Here is a 26840-nt window from a genome sequence, read left to right as displayed (position 1 = left end):
CGACAGTCTGGAAGACCATCCTACTGACCCTGCGGTCCAGGAATCTCCCAGTTTCTCACTGGCAGGAGGTCCTCCCCGATGCACTCCACTCTATCAGGTCCCTCCTTTGCACTGCAACAAATGAGACTCCTCATGACCGCTTGTTTGTTTTCCCTAGCGGAGCTATCTCAGGGGACTCGCTTCCATCCTGGCTGAAGACACTAGGACCAGTCCTCCTCAGAAAACACGTCAGGAGCCATAAGGCCGATCCTCTGGTAGAGAGGGTCCAGCTGCTACACTCCAACCCCCAGTATGCTTATGTCGAACACCCCGATGGCCGACAAGATACCGTCTCCCTCCGGGACCTGGCGCCCGCAGGCTCCACCACCACCACCACCACTGCAGCCCCCCCACTATATCCCGCCAACCTACCATATCCAGCACCCCCGTCCCTATATGGCTCCCGCGCTCCCTCCCTCCCGCCACACTGATCCATAGGAATGAAGCTCCAGAAGAGACGCTCACGGAGTCCACGCCTGTGCCCGCACCGGCCCCATTTCCGCTGCCAGCACAGATGAGCCCGACACCCGGACCAGCAGCAACACCAGTGCTTCGGCAATCGCAGCGCACAATCCGTGTGCCGGACCGGCTGAACTTATGAACCCATCACCCCCCCGGACTTAATTTTTTGAACAGGGGGTGAATGTGGTGAATGTATAGTACTAGTAATTCACCAGTGTATTAGTATCATGTTCTGCCATTGTGTTACAGCTATGTTATGTTGACCTTGTGGGCTCCACCTATGGGCCATTGTATGGCTTCACCCACAGGGGGATATGTTGGGGCATGTACGGGCTCCGCCCATGGCTCCTCCCCTTGAAAGGAAGTAGTTGACCTGTAGGTGGTTCACAGTATTGTACCAGTCGCAGGCAGGCACTGTTCCAAGCTGATTAAAACCACGGTTTACTTCTACTCGTGTCTTTGAGTGAATTGATGGTCGCATCACCGGCCACACCCCTGGTCACTGCATGGGCATCGTTGTAGTGGTTCTCTGCGTCAGTCTGTGGCCTCTGTATAGGCGCCATCAGCCACGACCGCAACGGGTAACCCTTGTCGCCCAGCAACCAGCCCCTCAGCCGGGGATGGGGTGGGGGTCCCTCGAACATGGCAGGGATTAACGATTGTGCCAATATGAAGGAGTCACGCACACTGCCCGGGTACCGGGCGCAGACATGCATGATCCTCATCCGGTGGTCACAGACCACCTGTACGTTCATGGAGTAGGTCCCCTTCCTGTCCGTGAACACAGCCCTGTTATTCGATGGTGGCCACATGGCAACGTGCATCCCATCGATCGCCCCCTGGACCAAGGGTATCCTGGCCAGGCAGCAAAGCCCGCTGCCCGGCCATCCTGGTGGCGCGGTCAACAGGGAACTGAATATAGCGGTCGGCGATGTCGTACAGGGCGTCAATCACTGCACGGATGCACCTGTGCACCGATGCCTGGGAAATGCCGGATCGATCCCCACTCGGCGACTGGAACGACCCTGTCGCGTAGAAGTTCAGGGCCACCGTAACTTGACGTCCATCGGGAGAGGGTGTCCTCCCCAGTGCCACGCGGTGCCAGGTGTGCCATGAGATGGCAGATATGGGCGGCGGTTTCCCGACTCATCCAGAGTCACCTTCTGCATGCCCGGTCCGTGAGGTCCTGGTATGACGAGCAGCACCGGTACACACGGGGCCTCATCGGGCGCCTCCCTTGTCGTGGCACCACCACCACCTCTTCCTCCTCGTCCTGTCGGGCAGGTGGCCCTCCAGCCTGGGCGACTGCCACCTGCCCCTCTGCAGCACGCTCCTCTGCGGCAGCCTCCGCCGTCTCCCTGGCATGGTCCTGCTCCAGCTCCCATAGGGCAACATGTAGAAGGGCGGCTCCCGCTACGGCAGCCAACATCGCTGGGTGATGCCCAAACATAACTGCCTGCTGGGGGTGTGGGGGTAGACGATATGTCATTATTGCCCATACCCCCCCTCCGCAGCCAGGTGCCATGGGCTGCATGATCGCCACTGTTGCCAGCTGGCACCTGGCCAGGCAAACTCCCCCCCCTTCCCCGGCACCCCCCATCCCCGGCACCCCCCAACCCCGGCACCCCCGAGCAACGGCACCCCCCATCCCTGGCAACCCCCTTCCCCAGCACCCCCCTTCCCCGGCACCCCCCAACCCGGCACCCCCCAACCCCGGCACCCCCCATCCCCGGCAACCCCCTTCCCCGGCACCCCCATCCCCGCCACTCCCGTTTCATGGTACCCCACATCCCCGGCACCCTCATCCTCGCCATTCCCATCCTTGGCACTCCGGAGCCACAGCAGCCCCAAACCCATCCCCGGCATCCCCGCCACTCCCGAGCCACGGCAGCCCCAATCCCATCCCCAGCACTTCCATCCCCGGCAGCCCCCATCCCCGGCACCCCCCATCCCCAGCACCCCCCATCCCTGGCACCCCCCCATCCCTGGCACTCCCGGGTCATGACACCCCCATCCCCGGCACTCCCGAGCCACGGTACCCCCCATCCCCGGCTCTCCCGAGCCACGGTACCCCCCATGCCCGGCAACCCCCATCCCCAGCACTCCCGAGCCACGGCATCCCCCATCCCCGGCACTCCGATCCCCGGCACCCCAAGCCACGGCACCCCCCATCCCGGGCACCCCCCATCCCCGGCACTCCCATCCCCGGCACCCCCATCCCCTCCCCCCCCCACTGGCACGCCCCCTGGGGTGCGCCCTTCACCGGCGACCCCCCCCCCCCCCAGCTACGGCCGTGCCGTCTCCTCTCCGACGGCCGCCCCACGCCGACCCCTACCTCGGCGCTTGCCGGCGTCAGCCAGCACGACTGATTGGTGCCGTTAAAAAGCATGTTTAATATACGCCGGCATGACCTGGGGTCACGTCAGCGGGACTTCAGCCCATCCTGGCCGGAGATTTGAAGCAGCTCTGGGGCCCATCGCATCACGCTGATTCCCGCGATTCTGCGCGGCGTGATTCCCGTCGGCGCGGTTTTTCGCCGGCCGGTGAATACGCCGCCCCCGGATGTTCTCCGACCCGGTTGGGGGGGGGGGGGGGGTCAGAGAATCCCGCCCTATATGTCGTTGTCCTGCTTCACTCAAATAAATCCAACAGGGCCATTTTCAAATTTAAATATTTATTCATGTACCTAAGACATTTTACATAAAGCATTTCATTACTTCCTAGTTAAGATATGCCAACAGATTTGAAGCTAAATGAGGGGAAAGAAACAAAACAAATATTTCTTTCCCCTCCAAGATAGTTTGGAGATAAATCTCATGATCTATCTGGTTTGTTATTCAAGTTATGACAATTTTTTAAAAAAACATACCTTGTAACTGTAGTCTCCCACTTGGTGGCTAGTATCAAAATACCGTATTAAAGGAACTTTAAAACCATATAAGAAAATCATATTTGTAATGAATCCCTTAATTGTGAAAATGAAGCCCCATCTGTTGCCAGCCACATTAGGCAATTAAGGATGACCAATTTTATGGATGTGTACAGAGAGCATCACTCCCCTTGTCAACAAACAAAGTGGGAACTCTATTTTCTTTATGTGCTTCCTGCATTGTGGAGATTGCCGATCAGTGCACAGTTTCTAGACATAATCCAAATCTGATATCAAAGTTCCTGGATGTTTGGACATTCACATGCTTGCAAATTCAATTTTGCCCCCCCCCCCCCCCAAATGATTGAAATTGGAAATTATTTTAGTTAACCAAAGTGGTCTATTGCTGGGAAGCTTTTTTTTTAAAAAACGTGAACATCCAGATGTCCTCGTTGGATATCCGCACCACGACTAATTCTGCCTGCTTTTTGGAAGATCTAGGTTATTCTGATTTATCCTCCAGTTGTTTTGCTGGTGAGTTGCATCTTTCATTCCTCGTGAAGCTACTGCAGAGAGGCCACAACTATTGATGCTAATTTGAAGCTTCCCACAGCAACCCTATCAAAAGTCTATCTGATCTCTAAATGAAAAAGACACCCGAATATGCCTTCCCTATTAGGAACTCGCATGCTGAGGATCCCACTGGTACATTTCTTTCCTCTACATTGCCAATTCCTTCAGCCTGCGGCCCTGGAAGTCTTGGACTGAGAATGATCCCCACAAATCAGATGGAATGGCGGCAACGTGGCCATCAATACAGCCAGAGTTGTAAATGACCCACCAGCCTGGTTTCAAAGGTTGAGAAACTGACATCCACCTCGCCCTTAGAAAAATAACTTTTCAAAATAACCAGCCAACAAGTGGAGAAATATTCTTGTAAACGGTGCTTTGTTCAAATGAAACCAGTTCTCTCTTACCCTTAAAACAATAAATATAAATTAAAAATATACAAACGGTAATACTGTCTATCACAACAGCACCAACACATTTCACTGTACTGAGCTATCACAATGCACAGAACACTTACAAAGCAAAAATGGAATTCACATTTCTAGGCTCTACTAAGAATTGTTCACTTCTGAGTTTCAGGCTATTAATGAGATTCAATTATGCACATTCAAATTTGTTTCTGTTTCCATTGTGAGTCCTGGGTAAGCAGTTCTCTTTCGTCAAAGTACATATATATTAATCAAGCACAGAAGCAGCTATGTCTCTCAAACTTTGTGCCCATGTTTCTTTTAGAACTTTTGTTGCAGTAAACTTGGAACGGTCAAACACTTCTGGACTTCAACTGGGTCTTTGCCCACTTTCTGCAAATTAAAGCTGATGTTGATACAACCAGTATCCACATTACTGATTCTGATTGGTCGCTATTTCACTGGATCGCTGTGTTCTTCCCCTGGGTTCACCTTGATACAACATTTTGCTGTTAATCCTTTCAAAATCTTTACAGCTCAAATAATTCAAACACTTGGCCGCAAATATTCACCGTCAAAAATAGGTTCCGCATAGTGGACCGTTGCAAGTCATTAACAGGCTGGGCAGCACCCAATGTCTTCCGTAACGTCCAGTGTCTATGTTTTGAAACGGCCTTTGGAACGAGCAACTTATTGGAATGGCCTCTGTTGTTTCAGTGCTTTCACAAGACTGCTTGAACCCAGTGGATGTTAAATTTGGTCAAATGGCTACAGTAGACTGCTATATACATTGACTTGTTTGCCAGAGTAGGTATTATTCTTCATCCAAACTGGACACCACAAACAAATACGGTATTGCTTTGTTCTCGGCTGAACGGTAATGTGTCATTGAGAGGTAAACAATGGTAAATTTGAACAATTTACATATTTAACTTGGTAGTTAAACATCTTCTGTTTTTCCATCCCACCTCATTGCTTCTATATTACAGTCAATTTGTATGGTTTTTATTATTTACAAAAATCTGTTTAATTAATGAGAATAGTTTCAATCTTCTTCAGTTGTGTTAATAATAAGTAATGCCCTTTTTTACATTCAACTTTTTGTTGCACAAGAAGGCTACATTTAGCTTTCTGGATCTTCCAGTTGCACAGAGCGGAAGGTCTTTTCCAAAGGTTGACTCAGTTAAGACAGTTGAGTCCATTGAAAAATACAGCCTTATGAGAAAGTTAGATATGATACTCGTGTCTGAAGAAGTGGGCATGGGAACACTTTCCAATGATGTATGTTTAGTCATCAGTACATTGATGTATCAGTTATGCTCATAGCAGTGCCTCACCAATAGTTCCTGGCATTTTCTTTATTGCAATGCTATTGGTTTATTCCCTTGTGTGTTCAGGTATTGTGCTGGAACATTCTCCAGGCTAGCATAGGTGGTGTAGAGACCAGTAACCTGCAAGTCGGAAAATGAATTCTCGCTTCCACTGGACACTGGAGTGAGGCCCACTGTTCCAAGAGGAGAGTCCGAGAGGCGAAGTGGGGATGTGCTAAATGCACCCAGTGTGTCCAGGTTGAAACTCTCGTCTTTCATTTCCTCCCATAGATTTCCTGTCAAAGGAAAGAAAGCTGGTTGAAAGTGAACAGTTCGGACTGAAGACTTCAATTTGTTTTTGAGATGCAAAGGGCAACTAGACAAAGTTTTAACACTGACAGGTTTACCTGAAAAATAATTTTTCAAAATTCGTTCTTTAGCTCAATCACAAAATCTATCATGATTTAAGCTTGAGGGCGCTGATAGGATCAGACTAATACATGCTGAGAAATACAGCCCGAAGCATGTGCTTGGGAATTACAACACAAACTGGGATGGTACCTCCTTTTAAAGCTCTCGAGAATGATGGCTCTGGGAAATACATCAACTGCAAGCCCAGACTTCTAAAAGGAGACACTCGAGGGAAGGGTCCGATTTTATCAGTAACTTTAATCATGTTGTGATGAATAGTTTGGAAACCTTATTTCGAACATTGAAGTTTGTGAGAGAGGAAAAATGGCAAATATTTTTTGATCCATTATGAATAATCTGATTAATTCGCCGTCTGTTTTTCTTTTAATAGATTTTTCTTACTTCACGGAGTTGCTGGGCGCGTTTCTCCCCCAAAATTACTGAGTGTCATTTTGGGCGGGTTTTCATGGCTTAGTTGAAACACTGCGTGCTGGGAGCTGGTACCACCACACATGAATAGTCACAAACCTTACTGCTTTCTATGACAAATAAATATGAGAAAATATTGCACTGAGGGTAGCACGGTGGAAGTGGTGAGCATTGCTGCCTCACGGGGCCGAGGTCCCAGGTTTGATCCTGGCTCTGGGTCACTGTCCGTGTGGAGTTTGCACATTCTCCCCGTGTTTGCGTGGGTTTCATCCCCACAACCCTCTGATGTTTAGCACACTGGGCTAAATCGCTGGCTTTTAAAGCAGACCCAGGCAGGCCAGGAGCACGGTTCGATTCCCGTACCAGCCTCCCCGAACAGGCGCCGGAATGTGGCGACTAGGGGCTTTTCACAGTAACTTCATTGAAGCCTACTTGTGACAATAAGCGATTTTCATTTTTCATGTGCAGGTAGGTAGATTGGCCATGCTAAATTGCCCCTTAATTGGAAAAAATGAATTGAGTGCTCTAAATTTATTTTAAAAAAGAAAATATTGCACTTGCATTTTTACCCAATGCTTCGGTGCATATTTTCTGTGCAGTGCCCACTCACCGTGCAATGCAAAGTCCATGATGGTTGGATCCAGGGCATCAACATCTGTGTTCATATCGGTCGTCATGCAGAATAGATCGGAAGCGACCCTGCTAGCTCCAGGGTGTGACAACGGACTGTGGCTAATATCTGGCATTGCGTGGAGAGGCGGGGTTTGAGCCGGAGCTGGCGAGTCGGGGGTAATCCGCGTCTGCTGTTGCTGCTGCTGCTGGATCTGGTGATGCAAAGGCAGAGGGTGCAAGGAAAGTGTGGCCACAGACTGGTGGGGGAGGTGCGGCACTGTGATGTTCCCTTGTGTGGTTGCCACCTGCGTTGCCATGTGGATTGTTCTCTCAGAATACTTTGACGGCCTCCTGCAGTTTTCTGGCCGATCAGATATCAATTTGTCCAGTTCGTCTGTAGTGAGAACAGAGGTCTTTTAGTGAGGTCCAGATTTCAAAGAATCTTGAGTAAATAGACAGCTCCCAATATCTCTCCCTCGTATCCTTTGAAGGAATATTCTGCCACCGCACCATCGTTACTGGCCCAAAGTGCATTAGTTTGCTAAGCAATTCCACCCCCACCCCTCTACATTTCAATCACTGAGCATTACCTGGATTTGCCATGCTCCTGCGAATCGCTCCAAGATCCTTGCGCTTCCATTTCTGCATCTCCTCCTCCATCTTTTCAATCTTGGCCGGATTGAGAGCCCAAAGGCACCCTTTCCGCGATGAACCGCTCAGTTTGTTCTCCACTTTCGCAAAGCACTTGTTCAGGGAGAGGTTGTGCCTGACCGAGTTCTTCCAACCATCCGGGGCAGTCTGAAATAGAGATCCAATGTCCTTACAAACCAGGGGCCCTTCCACAGCAAATAACAAACAACTAATCATGCCGGCACACAAGGTGTAGGGTTTACAGTATTCCTTGTCTTGTTTCTCACAATTTTAGACGTATGGGGCGGGATTCTCCCCTACCCGGCGGGGCGGGGGGTCCCGGCGGGTCGGAGTGGCGTGAACCACTCCGGCGTCGGGCCGCCCCAAAGGTGCAGAATTCTCCGCACCTTCAGGGGCTAAGCCAACCCGGAGTGGTTTGCGCACCGCCGGCTGGCAGGAAAGGGGCTTGGCGCCACGCCAACCGGAGCCGAAGGGCCTCCGCCAGTTGGCGCATGCGCGGGAGCGCCAGCGCGTGCTGGCGTCATCCCCGCGCATGCGCAGAGAGCTTCATTTCCGCACCGGGAATGGCAGGCCGGTACAGCCTCCGGTGCGGAAGGACAGAGTGCCCCACGCCACAAGCCCGCCCGTGGATCGGTGGGCCCCGATCGCGGGCCAGGCCACCGTGGGGGCACCTCCCGGGGCCAGATCCCCCCGCGCCCCCCCAAGAACCCTGGATCCCGCCCGCGCCGCCAGGTCCCGCCAGTAAGGGACCTACTCCAATTTACGCCGGTGGGACTGGCAGAAGACGGGTGGGACTTCAGCCCATCGCGGGCCGGAGAATGCGGGCAGCCCCGGCACCCATTCTCCGGCCCCCCAAAAATCGGCGCGGCGTGAGTCGCGCTACCCGCCTTGGAGAATGGCGGGGTCCGGCGCGACTCACGCCGCGCCGATTTTTGGGGGGCCGGAGAATTAGGAGGACGGTGAGGGCGGGCTTCACGCCGACCCCCGGCGATTCTCCGACCTGGCAGGGGGTCGGAGAATCCCGCCCATGGTTAGATAGAGGATGTTAGCTGAAGAATGAAATCCTTCCTGAATAGGACACCATGACCAATACATATTCAATGTGGCACTGTAAGATGCATATTGAAGCTCCCTTCACTCCACACCTCAATGAAATTAAAATGTCGACAGTCACACAGTACCATAGGCTGTTCTCCCCTTTGAGGGGGAGAGCAGACTGGTGGTGATTTAACCTGAGGGTCACCGCACCTCGGGCGAGGGGCAAGGGGCAAGGTTGAGAAGGCGGGGCTTACATGAATAACGTCAGCCGGTACGGGAATTGAACCCGCGCTGTTGACGTCGCTCCACATCACGAACCAGTCATCCAGCCACCTAAGCAGCTCAATACCAACCACAAAAATCTTCTCTTCCTGAGTGAATTCTCTATTCGGTGGCATATTAAGAGTATTGGAGTGTAGACCAAAGTTCATGAGGAGTAGAATTTAAATAGCCAAAATCAATTTGTTTAAGGGTTTTTGCGGCCATCGGGGTTTTATTGAACATGATTATTGAACATAAATTGAACCATGGATTACCAGAACAAAAGTTCCTGATTGCAATTCCTTGGCCAGATGTGTAGGGCAGATGCCAGACTGATTCCAGTAAGAAACTTAAATGGATAAAATAGTCACTCCAGAACACTCGTGCACTTTGTGACTGAAAATGCCAAGTTATCCGCTAACCATTTTGGTGGACATCTTCCTGCACTATGGGACAATGCTGTCTTTTATCAGTCTCCTACCTTGAAATAGGGAAAGTGTTCCTTCATGAAGCTGTAGATCTCACTGACTGGGAGGCTGCCTGTCTTGCTGTTCTTCAGTGCCATGGCAATCAGGCAGCTGTCAAATAAAGAAATGGCACACGTAAACCATAGTTTCAAGTTTCTTTGTTGCAGATGCCATTACAAGGGATTTAGCCCCATTATCATTCTGGTCACCCAAAATCAACATCAAGCGTGCTCAGATTTCTTGTAGCACAGATAAATAGAAAGTAAGGCTCTCTGTACTCTGCCCAACACTTTAACCTCATACAAGCATCTTTGTTATGCCAGAGTCGCATTTTCAGTTCCAAAAGCAGGACCTATCCAACTAGACAAAGAGGCATATTTCGGTCAATCGGAACGAATTGTAACTCGAGTTCAGAAAACAAAGTGTGCTTTCACCCAATACTTTCACCAAAATGAGTTATGTATCCTTGGGTAAACCTGCCTTTTGATTGGATAGGTGATAGCTTGGACCAAGCTGAACCAAAAATCCATATAGGCCTTCAGACCAACTTTCTTTTTCTTTCGCTCCAGAATCCATCTTCTAGCCCACCCCACCCAGCACCTTCTTCTTACAATCGCTGGAGGATTGATTCTTCCATTCTTTATTCTTCTCCTTCAGCTAAGCTGTTGGAAAGCTGAGCTCTCAGTACTACTCCGGCCCTGGCTGCTGGCACACTATCCCAGCGGGCTGCGGCTAGCTGGGCAGATTTTGTTACTCTGAGATAATAATAATCGCTTATTGTCACAAGTAGGCCTCAATGAAGTTACTGTGAAAAGCCCCTAGTCGCCACATTCCGGCGCCTGCTCGGGGAGGCCGGTACGGGATGCCACGTGTCATCCAAAATCTCCCCTCGGGAACTTGTCCAGTGGCGGCTGGCTCTGTCCAACCTGAGCAGGAAACCTGATTCAGTTCTCCCCTGAGAAGGACGATACTTGAAATGTTAACCCCTCATTTTCGCATCCAGGTTTGTCAATCACATGCTGCGCAACTTTCCCCCATAATATTTCAGACTCCACTCTTTTGCTGCTCATTTCCCTCCCATTTGTTGTGTTGTGGGGGGGGGGGAGAAGTGATAAAACAGAGTTCAGGTTCATAAAGCCACGGAGAGTATCACCGAGCACTGTTCTCCCCTAGGTCCTAGTGCCATCTAATTCTAATGATCCTACATAGACGTTTGCACTTAGCTACCAATCGATTTAGTCACAAACATCGGGCGGGATTCTCCCACACGTGGCAGGATGGCCCGACGTCGGCTCCAGGAGCGGCGGGAACCACTCCGCCGTCGGGCCGCCCGGAAGTTGCGGAATCCTCCACACGTCCGGGGTCTAGGCCAGCGGCAGAGGGGTTGGCGCCACGCTAACCGACGCCAAAGGGCCGGCGCGGGTTGGCGCATGCGCAGGACTGCTGGCATGTTCTGGTGAATGCGCAGAACCGCATTCCTGCGTGTTTCCTGCGCATGTGCAGGGGGTTTCTTCTCCGCGACGGCCATGGCGGAGCCTTACCGGGGCCGGATCCCCCCCGCGCCCCTCCCGAGGACTCCACTAGCCGTCCTCCAAGCCAAGTCCTGCCGGGATGGACCATGTCCATTTCACGCCGGTGGGACTGGCCAGGAAACGACGGGCGCTCGGCCCATCGGGTTCCGGAGAATTGCCGGGGGGGGGGCGCTGCCAATGGCCCCCGACCGGCACGGCGTTATCCCCGCTCCCGTCTGAAAACCGGCACCAGAGCATTCGGCAGTCGGCACCGGAGCGGGATTCACACCGCCCCCCAACGATTCTCTGACCCGGCGGGGGCTGGAGAATCCCGCCCATCATTTTTGATCATCGGAGGACTGTGGCTAAAAAGACAGTGAGACCATAAGACATAGGAGCAGAATTAGGCCATTCGGCCCATTGAGTGCTCTACCATTCAATCATGGCTGATATGTTTCTCATCCCCATTCTCCTGCCATCTCCCCATACACCCTGCAGCACAGTGGCACAGTGGTTAGCACTGCTGCCTCAAGCACGAGGGACCCGAATTCAACCCTGGCTTGGGTCACTGTCTCTGTGGAGTTTGCACTTTCTCCCCGTGTCTGTGCGGGTTTCCTCCGGGTGCTCCGGTTTCCTCCCACAGTCCAAAGATGTGCAGGTTAGGTGGATTAGTGTCCAAAAGGTTAGAGGTGAGGTTAGCTGGGGTTACTGGGTTATGGGAATAGAGTGGGGTCCTGAGCCCAGGTAGGGTACCCTTTCAGGGGGTCGGTGCAGACTCGATGGGCCAAATGGCCTCCTTCTGCACTGTATTGAATCTTATCTCTGTCTTAAAGACACTAAAGTGACTTGGCCTCCACAGTCTTTTACGGCAATGAGTTCCACAGATCCCCCATCCTCTGGCTGAAGAATCATAGAATCCCTACAGCGCAGGAGGCCATTCAACCCATCGAGTGTGCACCGACCCTTTGAATGAGCACCCTGTGGTAATACCAGGTATTGCGGTACCTGAGAGGTGGATGACCATTGGTTAGACCCAGGAGTCTACCATTGGCTGATGGATGGAGTTCCGCCCTGAGAGGCGGAGTATAAGAACTGGTGCTGTCCCAGCAGCCTTCACTTTCTGTATCGAAGCTGCTGGGGAAGAGTTCTAGCAGATTAAAGCCTTCAGTTATGAATCACTTCGTCTTGAAAGTAATTGATTGCGCATCAATTTAATCTGCTACAACTTCAGTTGGAAGGATGGATCCCCGTATTAGACCGGAGTGCCTTCAGCTCAGCCCCCACGCGGACAACTCTGCTGCAATTTTTAAACACTGGCTGGCGTGCTTTAAGGGCTACCTCGACACGGCCTCCGGCACCCCCACGGAAGGACAAAAGATACATCTCCTACGCTCGCGGGTCAGCCCTGGGATCTACCCTCTCATTGAGGAGGCGAAGAATTATGCTGCCGCGATCGATCTTCTAGAAGGACATTATATCCGCCCTGTGAACCAGGTCTATGCTTGTCACCTGCTGGTGACTAGGAGGCAAAGCCCGGAGGAAACGTTGGAAGACTTCTACCGGGCGCTGCTGGTGCTGGGCCGGAACTGTGGCTGCCCGCCAGTTTCGGGGAGCGAGCACACGGAACTTTTGATCAGAGTTGCTTTCGTGGCAGGTATGACCTCCCCCGATATCCGCCGAAGGCTCCTAGAAATGGACACTCTAGGGCTTACATGGACGTTGCCTATAAAAACGCGCTGTCCTTTGCACCCGATCGCGCGGCGGCCCCCTGGGCTGCGTGGCACCCCGTAGCGGCAGCCCCTCAGACCTTCCCCTGACCCCGCAAGCCTGCGCGGCGAGACGGCCTGCTAACGCCGCCGGACACCGCTGTTTCTTCTGCGGGCAGGCGAATCATCCCGGCCCGCGCTGCCCGGCCCGCACCGCCACCTGCAACGGGTGCGGCAAGAAGGGCCACTTTGTGGGGGTCTGCCAGGCCCGCGCCGTGGCCGCGGTCTCCAGCGACTATCGGCAACCCCCCTTTCAGGCCCCGACCACGCAGCCTCACCGCCACCCCCCTATCCTAAGGCCACGTGCGACCCGCGGGCGCCGCCATTTTGGCCCTCGCCGCCGCCATCTTCTTGAAATTAAATGAAAAATGAAAATCGCTTATTGTCACAAGTCGGCTTCAAATGAAGTTACTGTGAAAAGCCCCTAGTCGCCACATTCCGGCGCCTGTTCGGGGAGGCTGTTACGGGAATTGAACCGTGCTGCTGGCCTGCCTTGGTCTGCTTTCAAAGCCAGCGATTTAGCCCTGTGCGAAACAGCCCCGAGTCTTCATCCCCGGACTCCATGTGACGCCATCTTGGATGGGGCCCCAGGCCCCCAGCACAGCTGACTACATGCTGCCCGACCAGAACTCTCAATTACTTCAGCTGGCCTTGGTGTCTCTGGACCAGAGTCGGCCCCAGACGATTGCAACAGCTACAACGACGATCTCCATCAACGGCCACGAGACGTCTTGCTTGATTGACTCTGGGAGCACGGAAAGCTTTGTTCACCCCAACACGGTAAGGCGCTGTTCTCTTGTCACCCATCCCGTAAATCAAAGGAACTCCCTGGCCTCCGGGTCACACGCTGTGGAGATAAAGGGGTTCTGACTAGCGAACCTCACTGTCCAAGGCAGGGAATTCAACAATTTCCGCCTGTACGTCCTGCCGCACCTCTGCGCAGCTACCCTCCTTGGGCTGGATTTTCAGTGCCATCTGAAACGCCTGACTTTTAAATTTGGCGGCCCTATACCCCCCCTTACTGTCTGCGGCCTCGCGACCCTTAAGGTCGACCCGCCTTCCCTGTTTGTGAACCTCACCCCGGATTGCAAACCCGTCGCCACCAGGAGCAGACGATACAGTGCCCAGGACCGGGCCTTTATCAGGTCGGAGGTCCAAAGGCTGCTGAGGGAAGGGGTCATTGAAGCGAGCAACAGTCCCTGGAGAGCTCAAGTAGTGGTGGTAAAGACCGGGGAGAAACATAGGATGGTCATTGACTACAGTCAGACCATCAACAGGTTTACGCAGCTGGATGCGTACCCTCTCCCCCGTATAGCCGACCTGGTGAACAGGATCGCGCAATACAAGGTTTTCTCCACGGTGGATCTCAAGTCTGCCTACCACCAGCTACCCCTCCGTAATGATGACCGCCAGTACACTGGCTTCGAAGCAGATGGGCGGCTCTATCACCTTTTAAGGGTTCCCTTCGGTGTCACGAACGGGGTCTCGGTCTTCCAGCGAGAGATGGACCGAATGGTTGACCGGTACAGCTTACGCGCAATGTTCCCGTATCTGGATAACGTCACCATCTGCGGCCATGACCAGCAGGACCACGACACCAACCTCCGCAAATTTCTCCAGACCGCGAAAATCCTTAACCTGACATACAATAAGGATAAATGCGTGTTTAGCACCGACCGTCTAGCCATTCTAGGCTACGTAGTGCGAAGTGGAGTCATAGGCCCCGACCCTGAGCGCATGCGCCCCCTCATGGAGTTCCCCCTCCCTCACTGCCCCAAGGCCCTAAAGCGCTGCCTCGGCTTCTTTAGCTACTATGCACAATGGGTCCCTAATTACGCCGACAAGGCTCGACCCCTGATCCAGTCCACAACCTTCCCCCTGTCGACGGAGGCCCGCCAGGCCTTCTGCCGCATAAAAGCAGACATTGCAAAGGACACGATGCGCGCCATCGACGAGTACCTCCCCTTCCAGGTCGAGAGCGACGCGTCCGACGTAGCTCTGGCGGCCACCCTCAACCAAGCGGGCAGGCCTGTGGCTTTCTTCTCCCGCACTCTCCATGCTTCTGAAATTCGCCACTCCTCGGTCGAAAAGTAGGCCCAGGCCAAAGTAGAAGCTGTGCGGCACTGGAGGCATTACCTGGCCGGCAGGAGATTCACTCTCCTCACAGACCAATGGTCGGTTGCCTTCATGTTCGATAATGCGCAGCGGGGTAAGATTAAGAACGACAAGATCTTGCGGTGGAGGATAGAACTCTCCACCTACAATTACGAGATCGTCCGGGGAAGCTAAACGAGCCTCCTGATGCCCTGTCCCGCGGCACATGTGCCACCACACAAGTGGACCGCCTCCGATCCCTCCACGAGGACCTCTGCCACCCGGGGGGTCACTCATTTTTTTCATTTTATCAAGACCCGCAACTTGCCCTACTCCATCGAGGAGGTCAGGACCGTCACCAGGGACTGCCAAATCTGCGCTGAGTGCAAACCGCACTTCTACCGACCAGAGAAAGCGCACCTGATAAAGGCTTCCCGTCCCTTTGAACGCCTCAGCATGGATTTCAAAGGCCCCCTCCCCTCCACCGACCGCAACACGTACTTCCTTAATGTGATTGACGAGTACTCCCGGTTCCCATTCGCCATCCCCTGTCCAGACATGACCACAACCACCGTCATCAAGGCCCTCCAGGGTATCTTTCCACTGTTCGGTTTCCCCGCATACATGCGCAGTGATAGGGGGTCCTTCTTTATGAGCGACGAACTGTGTCAATTCCTGCTCAGCAAGGGCATCGCCTCGAGCAGGACGACAAGTTACAACCCCCGGGGTAACGGACAGGTAGAGAGGGAGAACGGAACGGTGTGGAAGACCGTCCTGCTGGCCCTACGGTCCAGGAATCTCCCAGTCTCCCGCTGGCAGGAAGTCCTCCCTGTGGCCCTCCACTCCATCCGGTCACTGCTCTGTACAACCACAAATCAGACACCTCATGAACGTCTCCTTGTTTTCTCCAGGAAGTCCTCCTCCGGGACCTCGCTCCCAACCTGGCTAGCGACACCCAGACCCATCCTGCTTCGGAAACATGTGAGGGCGCACAAGTTAGACCCGTTGGTCGAGAGGATCCACCTGCTGCACACCAACCCCCAGTACGCCTACGTAGCGTTCCCTGACGGCCGCCAAGACATGGTCTCCCTTCGGGACCTGGCGCCCGCCGGAACCCCACGCGCACCCGAACCATTGCCCCCACCCCCACCCTCCCCACAGCACCTAGCTGGAGGGTCAGTACTCCTGCCGCTCCTGCCTAGGCCCGAACACACACCGACGCCCCCTGCAGGCGCTTTCCCCCCCTGTCCACCTTTTGCCCCAACAGCGCCGCCTAGGGGTGAAGAAGCTGCCTGGTAGGACGACATCACGCTCCCGGAGCCGCAACCGCCGGGACCCCCATCAGAATTACCGCCGAAGCCCAGACGCTCCAAAAGGACGACCAGGCCACCCGATCGACTGATTGCTGCACTATGAACACTTTGTTAATACCCTCGACATCACGGTACCTCCATACCTGGTCATACCATGCGAAAGGCAACTATTAACACTGGCCATCACCCCGCCGGGCTCTTTTTTAACAGGGGGTGAATGTGGTAATACCAGGTATTGCGGTACCTGAGAGGTGGATGACCATTGGTTAGACCCAGGAGTCTACCATTGGCTGATGTACGGAGCTCCGCCCTGAGAGGCGGAGTATAAGAACCGGTGCCGTCCCAGCAGCCTTCACTTTCTGTATCGAAGCTCCTGGGGAAGGGTTCTAGCAGATTAAAGCCTTCAGTTATGAATCACTTCGTCTTGAGAGTAATTGATTGCGCATCACACCCTACCTAGGGTCAGGCCCTCACCCTATGCCCGGAACCCCACCTAACCTTTTGGACACTAAGGGGCAATTTTGCATGGCCAATCCACCTAACCTCATTTAACTGTGGGAGACATCACGAGCAATGCCCGTATCCAATATCCCGCATACCTGGGGAAGGAGTGAAAATCCCGGAGTAATTTTACTTCTCCAAAGCTCAGGGGCACTACAGAAAATTATCTTCCCTCACCTGCTGCCCTGACTGAGCTAGTTTGACGGCGCACGAGGGATTGAACCTTCTTGGTCTGGAGAATTCGCTGTGTAGCGCCTGCAGCCCTTGTGCAACACAAGTGTACCACCAGCACAAGTTTCTCAATAGCTCCCAATATTCTCCAAACGTTAAGGGTTACATACCCGATTGCAGAAGCCAATTCATCTGTACTGCCCAAAGCTTCAAACACGTTATCATCCTTTTGCCTACGTTCCCCAGTGAATGTGCTGGAAAAGCCTTTGTCTCCTGTTAGAAATTCCTCCTCATCTCTGTTTTAAAGGATCGTCTCTTCCATCTGAGGCTGCGCCCTCGGGCTCTAGTATTTCCTACTAGTGGAAACATCCCCTCCACTTTCACTCTATCCAGGCCTCTCAGTATTCTGTAAGTTACAAAGAGATCCCCACTTATTCTTCTAAATTCCATCGAGTACAGACCCAGAGTCCTGAACCGCTCCTCATATGACAAGTCCTTCATCCCCGGGACCATTCTTGTGACCCTCTTTTGGACCCTCTGCAAGGCCAGCACATCCTCCCTTTATTACGGGGCCCCAAACTGCTCACAATACTCCAAATGGGCCCTGACCAGAGCCTTAGTCAGCCTCAACGTTATACTCCTGGTTAAAAGCCTTTCCATCATCGTTTTTGTGTCTTGACTTTATGAAAAGCAGCATCCTTATATTGGGTGCAGGTTCCGCGGCGGTGACATTACGTACCTGTAAGAATAGATGGGTTTGGGGTAGGTCTTGGGTTGGAGGTCTTGGTCAGTGTGGGAGGCCAGTCGGGGTTGTGCGTACTGAGACTGTGCATGGTAAGATGGCCTGTAAATGTTGCCAGAAGAACACTGGAGAGAGAAAGAGCATAACACACAAGCACAGTCAAAATCCAGGAAAAAAACTAACAAAATTGGCAGTAAGACTACAAATTATTAATTTCTTCTCCCTCCTGTAGAAAGGGGACGAGGCATTGAAAGGGCAAACTACCCAGCTTACTTTACTCATTTTTTTGTGGTCAGGCAGCTTTAGTGAGGAGGCTGCACACAGGCTGTGTATGTGGGTGCTGCTATGAAGTGATGTCATCTACACAAATGATTTAAAATGGAAACTGTTTTAAAAAGGCGGGGGGGGGGGTCAAATTTTGGGAATTGTACAATAGAAAGCAGATGAGGCAAAACAGGTTTACCCCTGTAAAATATTTTTCTAAGCAAGTGAAGTTTTAATTCCATGGTTTGCAACATGCAGCCTGAAAGATAATGCTTAACACAGCACCATTCTCACTGGACTCCATAGCCACTGATTTCAGCAAACAGCAGATTCCGGAAATGTCTGATCGCTGTAGGCATTTGTACAATACAGAAAACTCACACCCTGACCAGCCTCCCTTGATACCACCGCATTCTGCGTGACGTCAACTTAACTGCAAGCCGGCTAGCAATGATTTGGTACCTTAATAGCTGTAAATTGTATGTGTTGTTCAGGATGCCTTCACACACTGTTACATAAATGCCTGCATGCACCAATAAGCAGACCCATCAAACTTGCTTGCAACTCCTTCTAGAAGCCACTGGAGGGCGCAATAGGGGCGCAATTCATTTCGAGGGCACCCTGGATCACTGTCTCACACATTTCAGGAACACGATCATGTTTCAGTTCATATGAGCAAGAGGTACTGGAAAGTGCGCAACTGTAACAATCAGATTCCTGGGAGTCCATATAAATTCACTGCCACTGTGAGGATCAACAAGGAAGAGTACTGTACCTGCTGGCCAGGTTGCGATAGGCTGTACAGCTGTTGCGAGTGAGCTTGGTAAAGGGACTGTTGTGTTTGAAACCCAGAGGGGTGCTGCCCTGCCACAGAATACTGGGAAATCTAGGAGGAGACGGGAAAATAATTATCTCTCGTTAGTGAAATTCATTTCCAATATTTTAAGCATTTATTAAACTCCTGGTCATTTCTTTTGTCACTGAGAAATAAAAACTGTCTTGAACAGGGAGACTGAAGATGGGAGGTCAAATGATGATTTCCAATCAATCCCTTGCAGTAGCACCTCACTCGCTTAGACATTTAAAAATTACAACTTAGGACTGGCCATTGCTAAATTTCCCCTTAGAGTCCAAAGGTTAGGTGGGGTTGTGGGGATAGGGGGCGGGGGAGTAGCCATAGGTAGGGTGCTCTTTCAGAGGGTCGGTGCAGACTTGATAGGCTGAATGGCCTCCTTCTGTACGGTAGGGATTCTATGATTATCGGTGGATTCTGCGTAATGGAAATCCAAAGGAAAAATGTTCCAGTCTTTCCATAAGTTTAAAATTAAACAGAAGTTAAAGTTAGTGGTTAAGACTAAGTTGGCTGGCATAGTTTCAATCCAGGAGTAGTATATAGATTGTGAAATATGTCACCTGGGTACAGGTGGAGAGTATAGTTGCAACCAAGTAGGCAATTAGTTATGTTTCTAAAGTGAGAAAGAGGATGCCAGTGTCCTCGAGGAGATGGGCAAGAGCATTCACCTATCAAAAAATATGGCCTTTTGGGTGGAAATACTTTTCGTGTTGCTAAAAATCATTGTTATGTTTTTTTTTAAATGTTTATGCCATGGTTGTATAATGTACCTTCAGCTAAGTCTAGACCTGCAGCTCAGTAAGAAATGAAAGTCAAACTGTTACATCTAGACTCTTATTTGTCTGGCCACACTTTAGATCATAAGACCACGTTGGGGCAGGTGAGGGGGGGGGGGGGGGGGGGGGGGGGGAGACAAAGTCAGGGTTTGTACAAAATGAATCACAGTCTCATTTGGGCGTTGGCCCGCTTGGCTATTTCAATAAGAACAAATTGGGTAACCTTACGTTTTGCCCATGGGTTGTCATGGTGTTCATTCCCATAATGCCATGCTGCATGGTCGCTTGAACCTGGATCATGGCCCCTTGTGCTGAAGCTGGAGTCAGGTTGTTAGACATATCATGGAGAACCAGGCCTGAGGGAATGAATGGGAGATGTTAGGCATGGGAGGTTGCTGATGAAACTGGAACAAGAATAGTCCACAGTAATATCAGCCGTCCTTAGACCTGACCTTTCACCAGTTTTGAAACTTTTCTCCTGACCGTTGGTTGTCATCTTGCACCATCAACCCAAATCCCTCCCACCTTGCACCTTTGACAACTGGTAAGAAACCTACTGGCAACGTTGAGTTCCATCCTCTCTTTACCCAGTATCTACCCAATCCAGCCACGGGATAGCATTAGAGAGAAGGCACTTTAACTAATTTCCTCCACTTGTAGCAAAACGTGGGATTCTCGGACCAATTACTGAGGGACAATCCCTCATGGGCCAGCGATCAAGCATTGAAGATTTCTTCTCCAGCTGGTTCAGTAATGCATGGGGGTAGTTCATAGAATTTACAGTGCAGAAGGAGGCCATTCGGCCCACCGAGTCTGCACCAGCCCTTGGAAAGAGCACCCTATTTAAGCCCACACCTCCACCCTCTCCCCATAACCCAATAACCCCACCTAATTCATTCACCTGACAAGGCAGTTAAATTAATGACACTTTCTCCTCTCTAATTATATTAAACCTGTATTTGAGACAAACCTTTTGTTGCAGACCTAAATGTCTACATGTTGCAACCCTCATTCATGCCTTTATTACCTCGAGACTTTTATTCCAATGCACTCCTGGCTAGTTCCCCACATTCTGCCCTCCGTAAACGTGAGATCATCCAAACTCTGCTGCCTGTGTTTTACCTCACAGCGAGTCCCATTCCACTATCACCTCTGGTAATTCATTTTGAAATTATCATCCTTGCTATCAAATCCCTCCAAGGTCTTGCCGCTCCCCAGCTCTGTAATCTCCCCCAGCCCCACAACCCTCCGAAATCTCTTGCACTCTTTAAATGACTTGTGCATTCCAGATTACAATTGTTCCACCACTGGTTAGCTGTCTAGTCCCCAAACTCTGGAATTTAATCCGTACACTTCTCTCACTCGCTTTCCACCTGTAAGACACCTCTTAACACGTCTCTTGATGAACAAGCTTCTGGTCACCTGACCTAATAGCTCCTTGTGTGTATTTCTGTTTTATTATGCTCCTGTGGACACTTTGGGATACTTCATTACATTAAAGGTGCTTTATAAGTTGTTGTTGTCCACAATTGATGTGCAGCAGTAATTAGAACTGCTTCCAATACATTGGGATGTTTTATTACATTATAGGCGCTACATAAACGCAGGTTGTTGCTGAGGCTGCCGCTTGGGTGTTACCTGTCTGTGTTGTCAACGTTGGATTCTGGGCGCTCAGGTTAAAGTCCATCCGGCCTGTCGCCATCTGTTGTAAACGGGGGACATCGACAGATGTCAGCCACGACAACGACTGCAGGTCGCTTGGGAGGTCATCCTCGCTCAGCTGGGAAGGGTCGGGGGTCAAAAGGCTTGGTCTGGAGGCAGAGAGATGTGACGTTTAGTAAGGATACAAGCTGCTCTGTGTCAATGTGTTGCATCGAACCCAACAAAGGCTGTTTATTCTGCCAGTGCTCCCGTGGGACTATCAATTATCGCTTCACATCGAAATAGTCCGATATGTTAAAATAACTGGTCACACTCGCTCATCCTTAGAGACCGGTCTGCTGCCAAATGGTCTAATGTAGTCCACTGTTTGGACACAGGCTTCCTCTTCTCTGTGTGCTGGCACCACTGCACTATTAGTGGCTGTTCCACCGAACACTGGGGCTCCCTCCGGCGTCACTTTCCTCTCTACTTTCGAAAAATAAAACCTTTCAAAGACCCTCCTCTTTGATGGTGCCCACCCGAACACGTTTTCCTTTCCTCCTCTGGATCTCGGTCCACTTTGCCACTGCGCTGTCCGACCGGCTCCGAGGCCGGTTCCTCGCACACGGAGCGCCACACGGAAATGTCGGACACGGTGATAACCTGGGATACGGCAGCACATGGACGATGTTTAAACTCGGTGACGCCACACCCGGGGGTGGGGAAAGCAGAACACTGTGCGATGCCCACCCCACCACCCCCCTAGCCTGGCAAAATTGACCATACCGGAAGTGTGACTCACGAGGCACAGAGTGGTCGCTGCGTGTTTCTCAAGGTGTAGGGAAAAGAATGAAAATAATAATTCGAGGGGGCGTCACCGGGTGATACTTCTAATGTCAAGTAGCCTAATGTCAAGCGGTACAGAGCTGCCAGGGTACACCTTCAAAATTGGAGATGATGAATGGGTCACCACCCACCTCAACCCCTTCAACTCCAATCCTCACCCCGAAGCTTAATAGATTTTGTTGGGGTGGGAAGGGAATGGGAAGAAAAACATGCCACTGATGTCAAGTGAAGTAAAGATGCATTTTGATCTCTCTTTTTCACTGTTTTATGTACAAATTACATCAAAGTTCACAGAGTACATTTTTTCATGGCCCCCATAATAACATTCCACCCCCCACCCCCCACCCCAAATTAAAAATCTTAATTTACCTACACCACAGTTTAGGATCGATTTCTAGAAAGTCCTAATTAGTCGTCGCCCTGAGCTGTGCCTTGGAGCTTTCGCCAGCTTCACTCAAATGGTGACGGGGAATCCGGAAGCAACATTCCCTCTCTACATGGGGTATGTCACTGGGACTGCCCGGACGCCCTGTGTCCCCAGCACCTGTAAATTGGTCTGGGAGCCCAAAATCATCGAGTCGCCGCACAGGAGGGCAGAACGTCCTCCTGCTCACTGGCACCCATCGAATCGGAAACAGAATCCTGGAGAGGTACCATTCCTGCATGTGGCTTTCAAAGTACAATTTTTGTTAACACAACTGCACATGTTTATTTAAATCAACCCCTCCGAGCGGGGGGTGGGGAGAGTAGAGAGAGAGCAAGATTACAACTATTCTAAGGCTGTTTTGCTTTTCATGGCTGTTTTTGGCACACAGAGTCCTGGGCCGGGATTCTCTAATCCCACGGCCAAGTTCTGACGCCGGCGTTAAAAGCGGCGCAAATCCACTTTGGCGTCAACGGCCCCCGATAGTGAGGAATGCTCCCCTTCCCAGGGGTCTATGTCAGCGCCGGAGTGGTCCCCGCAGCTCCAGCCGGAGCAAAGCGGCCGGCGCGAGTTCGCGCAAGTGCGGAACGGCCGGCGTGATTCCGTACATGCGCGTGGGTTCCCGTCTCCGTACCGGCCCCTGGGAAATATGGCGGAGCCCTACAGGGGCCTGGCGTGGAGGAACATAGGCCCCCATGGAACCAGCCCGCCCGCCGATCGGTAGGCCCCAATCGCGCGCCAGGCCACCGTGGCGATTCCCCCCCCCCCCCCCCCCCCCGGGGTCAGATCCCCCCCCCCCCCCCCCCCCCCCGCCCACCCCCCCCCTCCAGGACTGCCCCTGCAGACATTCCAAGTCCCACCGTGTGGGAACTGAGTAACACATGCCAGCGGGACTTGGCCAAACACGGAGGGCACTCGGCCCATCGAGGCCTGGAGAATTGCCGGGGGGGGGCGCATTCAACGGCCCCTGTCGGGGTGGCGTGGGGCGATTATATAGCCCCCCCCCGAGATTGTCAGACCCGACGCCAGGTCGGAGAATCCCGATCCTGATTTTTGCTACGCTCCCTGGTTTTTAATGCTCCAACATTTGGCAGCTGCCTAGCCCCCAAAGCTGTGGAAATTCCTCCCTAAATCTCTCCGTCTCTCTCCTCCTCAAGACATTCCCCAAAACCGACGTCTCTGTCTAAGCTTACGGTCGCCTGCCCTGAAGTGGCCAAGTATCAACACAATCATTCCTGTGTTAAAGGGCGGCACGGCTGCACAGTGGTTAGCACTGCTGCCTCACAGTGCCAGGGACCCGGATTCAATTCCGGCCTTGTGTCACTCTCTGTGCGGAGTCTGCACGTTCTCCCCATGTCTGTGTGGGTTTCCTCCGAACGTTTAGGTAGGGTTACTGGGTTACAGGGATTGGGCCCAGGTAGGGTGCTCTTTCCAAGGGTCGGTTCAGACTTGATGAGCCGAATGGCCTCCTTCTGCACTGTACAGATTCTACGATTCTATGAGGTGCTATATAAAAGCAAGTTGATATTGTTTATTGGGACCACCATAATATTAGTACCTGGAGCAGTCAGCGTGGGAACCCCAACCCCTCTCTTCCCCCCCCCCCCCCCCCCCCTCCCCAGAAGTGCACACGAATGGCATTACAAGCAAATCCAGGAGTATATTTCAACATATTTATGACTGCACTACAGAAATATCAGAAACAAAATCTTCCTGAGCTCCGTTTTGATGTGGCTGCACAGCAGACTGTGATTCGAGGAAGTTCCTGGTGTATTGGGTTCTGTTGATTTTACAACCGGGGAGAAAGAACTCGCTGAAACCCACTGAGTCTCGAGGAAACCCAGTCAGCCTCGGACACTCTCGTTAAAGCTGGTCAGGTCGGAGCATTTGGAGAGGGAGTGAGCGAGTGAGTGACCAGCGAAGGAGTGTGGCGAGGGGAAAGAAAACAAAGTGCACAAACCGCCTCTTAAAGTCCAGAAACAAGAAGCAGTTTGAATATTCAAAAGAAAGGCAATCACAGCCACCCGGTGATTAATAATGCACCTACTACTTAAAAGAACAATAAAATTAGGGTTGCCTTGGTGACAGAAATCAGGCAGTTAGTTTTAAGCCAGGCAATTCAAAAGAAGTCGGGAGGGCGGGCGGCCGGTGGGTGGGAGGCCATCAGGTGACCATTATTCAGTGTTGTGATTGGTTAAAATCATAAGAAAACAAGAGCGACTGAGAGATGATTTGAAAGCCAGGGCGGCCCGTATCGTGGGTAACAGTTGGCTCCTGTATGGCAGGCTGATGGCCCCATTGTCTCCTGAAACGGCTGCTTCACCAGAGGCACGTGGGCCTATTGTGTCTCTCACTATCCCCTTAATTGTGTTTTTTAAACTTTACATTAATCTGAAGGGGGGGTGGGGGGGGAGGAAATGACAGCAGGCACTTAACAGACACAGAATGCCATCTGCCACTGGAGGCCGTGTGGATTCACCAGTGCAATTCAACTCACTTCCTCCCCCCCGCCCCCCACCCAGCCCCACCTCCCCGCCTCTTACACTCCCCTCCCAGTCCATCTCACCACCCAGCCACCGACCAAAACGTTAGGCCGTGTGGGCGGTGAGGGTCAGAGCTGACTGCGCACACCTCCTGCTATAAATAAACCTCGTGTGCTCATCCACGAACATCCTTCTTTCACGCAGCATGGCTCACTCACAATTCCAAATGGAATTCTTAACCTCTCCGACAAGTTGCTAATTATTTAAAAGGTGTGTGTGCGGGGGGGGGGGATCTATTCAACGACAAGCTCTGTCTGCGCCCTATCACACCACGGAGCCCTTAAACGAGAACCCAATCAAAAACCTGCATCTGCACATTATTTCAAGCTCCCCACCCCCCCCGGTTTCTCCTCCACGTGGGCCGTTCCACCTTTTTAAATGCTCCAAAATCCATGTCATCGATCACGAGTTAAAATGTCGCTCAGCAAGTTATTGTTTTTCCTTCATAATAATGGTTTTCAGCACCAGACATTAAAAGTTCTTCTGGATTTGCCCGTCACTATAGCCTCTGCTCCGCAATGGGACACGGCTGTGTGAATCTGTCACAAGAAGCCTCAAGTGAACCAAGAGCTGGTGAGCCCAATCGGTTATAAGGGAGCCGAATCCACCATCACAAAATTCAGAGGGCAGGATTGTGCGTCAGGGGCCCACACGGCAGCGTCACGGCAGGAGGGCAAGAACAAAGTAAAAGAGTAGGAAAACCAACGCGATGGGCCACTAGTACTGAAACAGTGGTTTGATCTCCTCTGTCCAACCACCTCCTGCCCCGTCTGGGGCTGGTTTAGCACAGTGGGCTAAACAGCTGGCTTGTAATGCGGAACAAGACAGCAGCGCGGGTTCAATTCCAGTATCGGCCTCCCCGAACAGGTGCCGGAATGTGGCGACTAGGGGATTTTCACAGTAACTTCATTGAAGCCTACTTGTGACAATAAGCGATTATTATTATTATTATTACTCTCCCTACCAACACTTCACTAAGTTACTGATAGTGATCACAGTGCTACCGAGAAGGGATTAGATGTGGCGGGAATATCACTAGGGTGGATCATCCTGGCTAGTCACAGGATTTAGGGGGGGGGGGGGGGGCAGTGGTGCAGTGGTATTGTTGCTAGACTAGTAATCCTGAGACCCAGGGTAATGTTCTGGGGACCCAGGTTCAAATCTCACGAAACCATTGTCGATTATCATAAGACACCATCTGGTTCACTAATGTCCTTTATGGAAGGAAATCTGCCTTCCTTACCTGGCCTGGCCTACCTGTGGCTCCTGACCCACATTGACCATTGTGGTTAAGGGCGGGACGACGGCACAGTGGTTGCCACTGCTGCCTCACAGCACCAGGAACCTGGGTTTGATTCCGACCTTGGGTGGCTGCGTGGAGTTTGCATGTTCTCCCCATGTCTGCATAGGATTCCTCTGGGTGCTCGGGTTTCCTCCCACAGTCCAAAGATGTGCAGGTTAGATGGATTGGCTATGCTAAATTTCCCTTTAGTGTCCAACGATGTGTAGGTTAGGTTACGGGAATAAGGTGGGGGAGTGGGCCTAGGTAGGGTGCTCTTTCAGAGGGTCGGTGCAGACTCGATAGGCCGAATGGCCACATCTGCACTGTGGGGATTCTATGACTCTTAACTGCCCTCTGAAATGGGGTCAAGTCACTCAGAATGATGCAGCATGGACATGAATCACAGAGCAAAATGCTGTTCAGGTCTCTTAAACAGGGTCTGGGTGACCTCAGTAAGACTTGAAAGTAAAGCAATGGGTGCTCTGATAAGACCCACATCTTAGCTACGGCCCATCAAATAGTTTGGTTTCTTAATGCTTCATGCTACTTTGTGCGATCAAAGCACTTCTACTCACCATACAAATTAT

At 51.9% G+C, this 26840-nt stretch overlaps 1 protein-coding gene across 1 annotated transcript in view; it reads right to left on the bottom strand.

Annotated features, from left to right (window-relative positions):
* Positions 1 to 3158: 3158 nt before the first annotated feature.
* Positions 3159 to 26840, bottom strand: part of foxn4 (forkhead box N4) — a 47207-nt gene continuing 23525 nt past the window's right edge. Inside the window, exons 3-10 of the mRNA XM_072478326.1 lie at positions 21156 to 21328; positions 19746 to 19873; positions 18664 to 18774; positions 17622 to 17749; positions 9541 to 9637; positions 7700 to 7907; positions 7108 to 7503; positions 3159 to 5953 (exon numbers count right to left, since the gene is read on the bottom strand). Of these exons, the coding sequence (XP_072334427.1) occupies positions 5706 to 5953; positions 7108 to 7503; positions 7700 to 7907; positions 9541 to 9637; positions 17622 to 17749; positions 18664 to 18774; positions 19746 to 19873; positions 21156 to 21328 (1489 nt within the window). The 3' untranslated portion in view covers positions 3159 to 5705. The remainder of the gene's footprint in view (positions 5954 to 7107; positions 7504 to 7699; positions 7908 to 9540; positions 9638 to 17621; positions 17750 to 18663; positions 18775 to 19745; positions 19874 to 21155; positions 21329 to 26840) is intronic.

The sequence above is a fragment of the Scyliorhinus torazame genome, chromosome 1 (genome assembly GCF_047496885.1).
Source record: "Scyliorhinus torazame isolate Kashiwa2021f chromosome 1, sScyTor2.1, whole genome shotgun sequence".
Taxonomy (NCBI): Eukaryota; Metazoa; Chordata; class Chondrichthyes; order Carcharhiniformes; family Scyliorhinidae; genus Scyliorhinus; species Scyliorhinus torazame.
The sequence above is the reverse complement of the archived record's forward strand: the minus strand, read 5'-3'. Positions and strand labels throughout refer to the sequence as shown.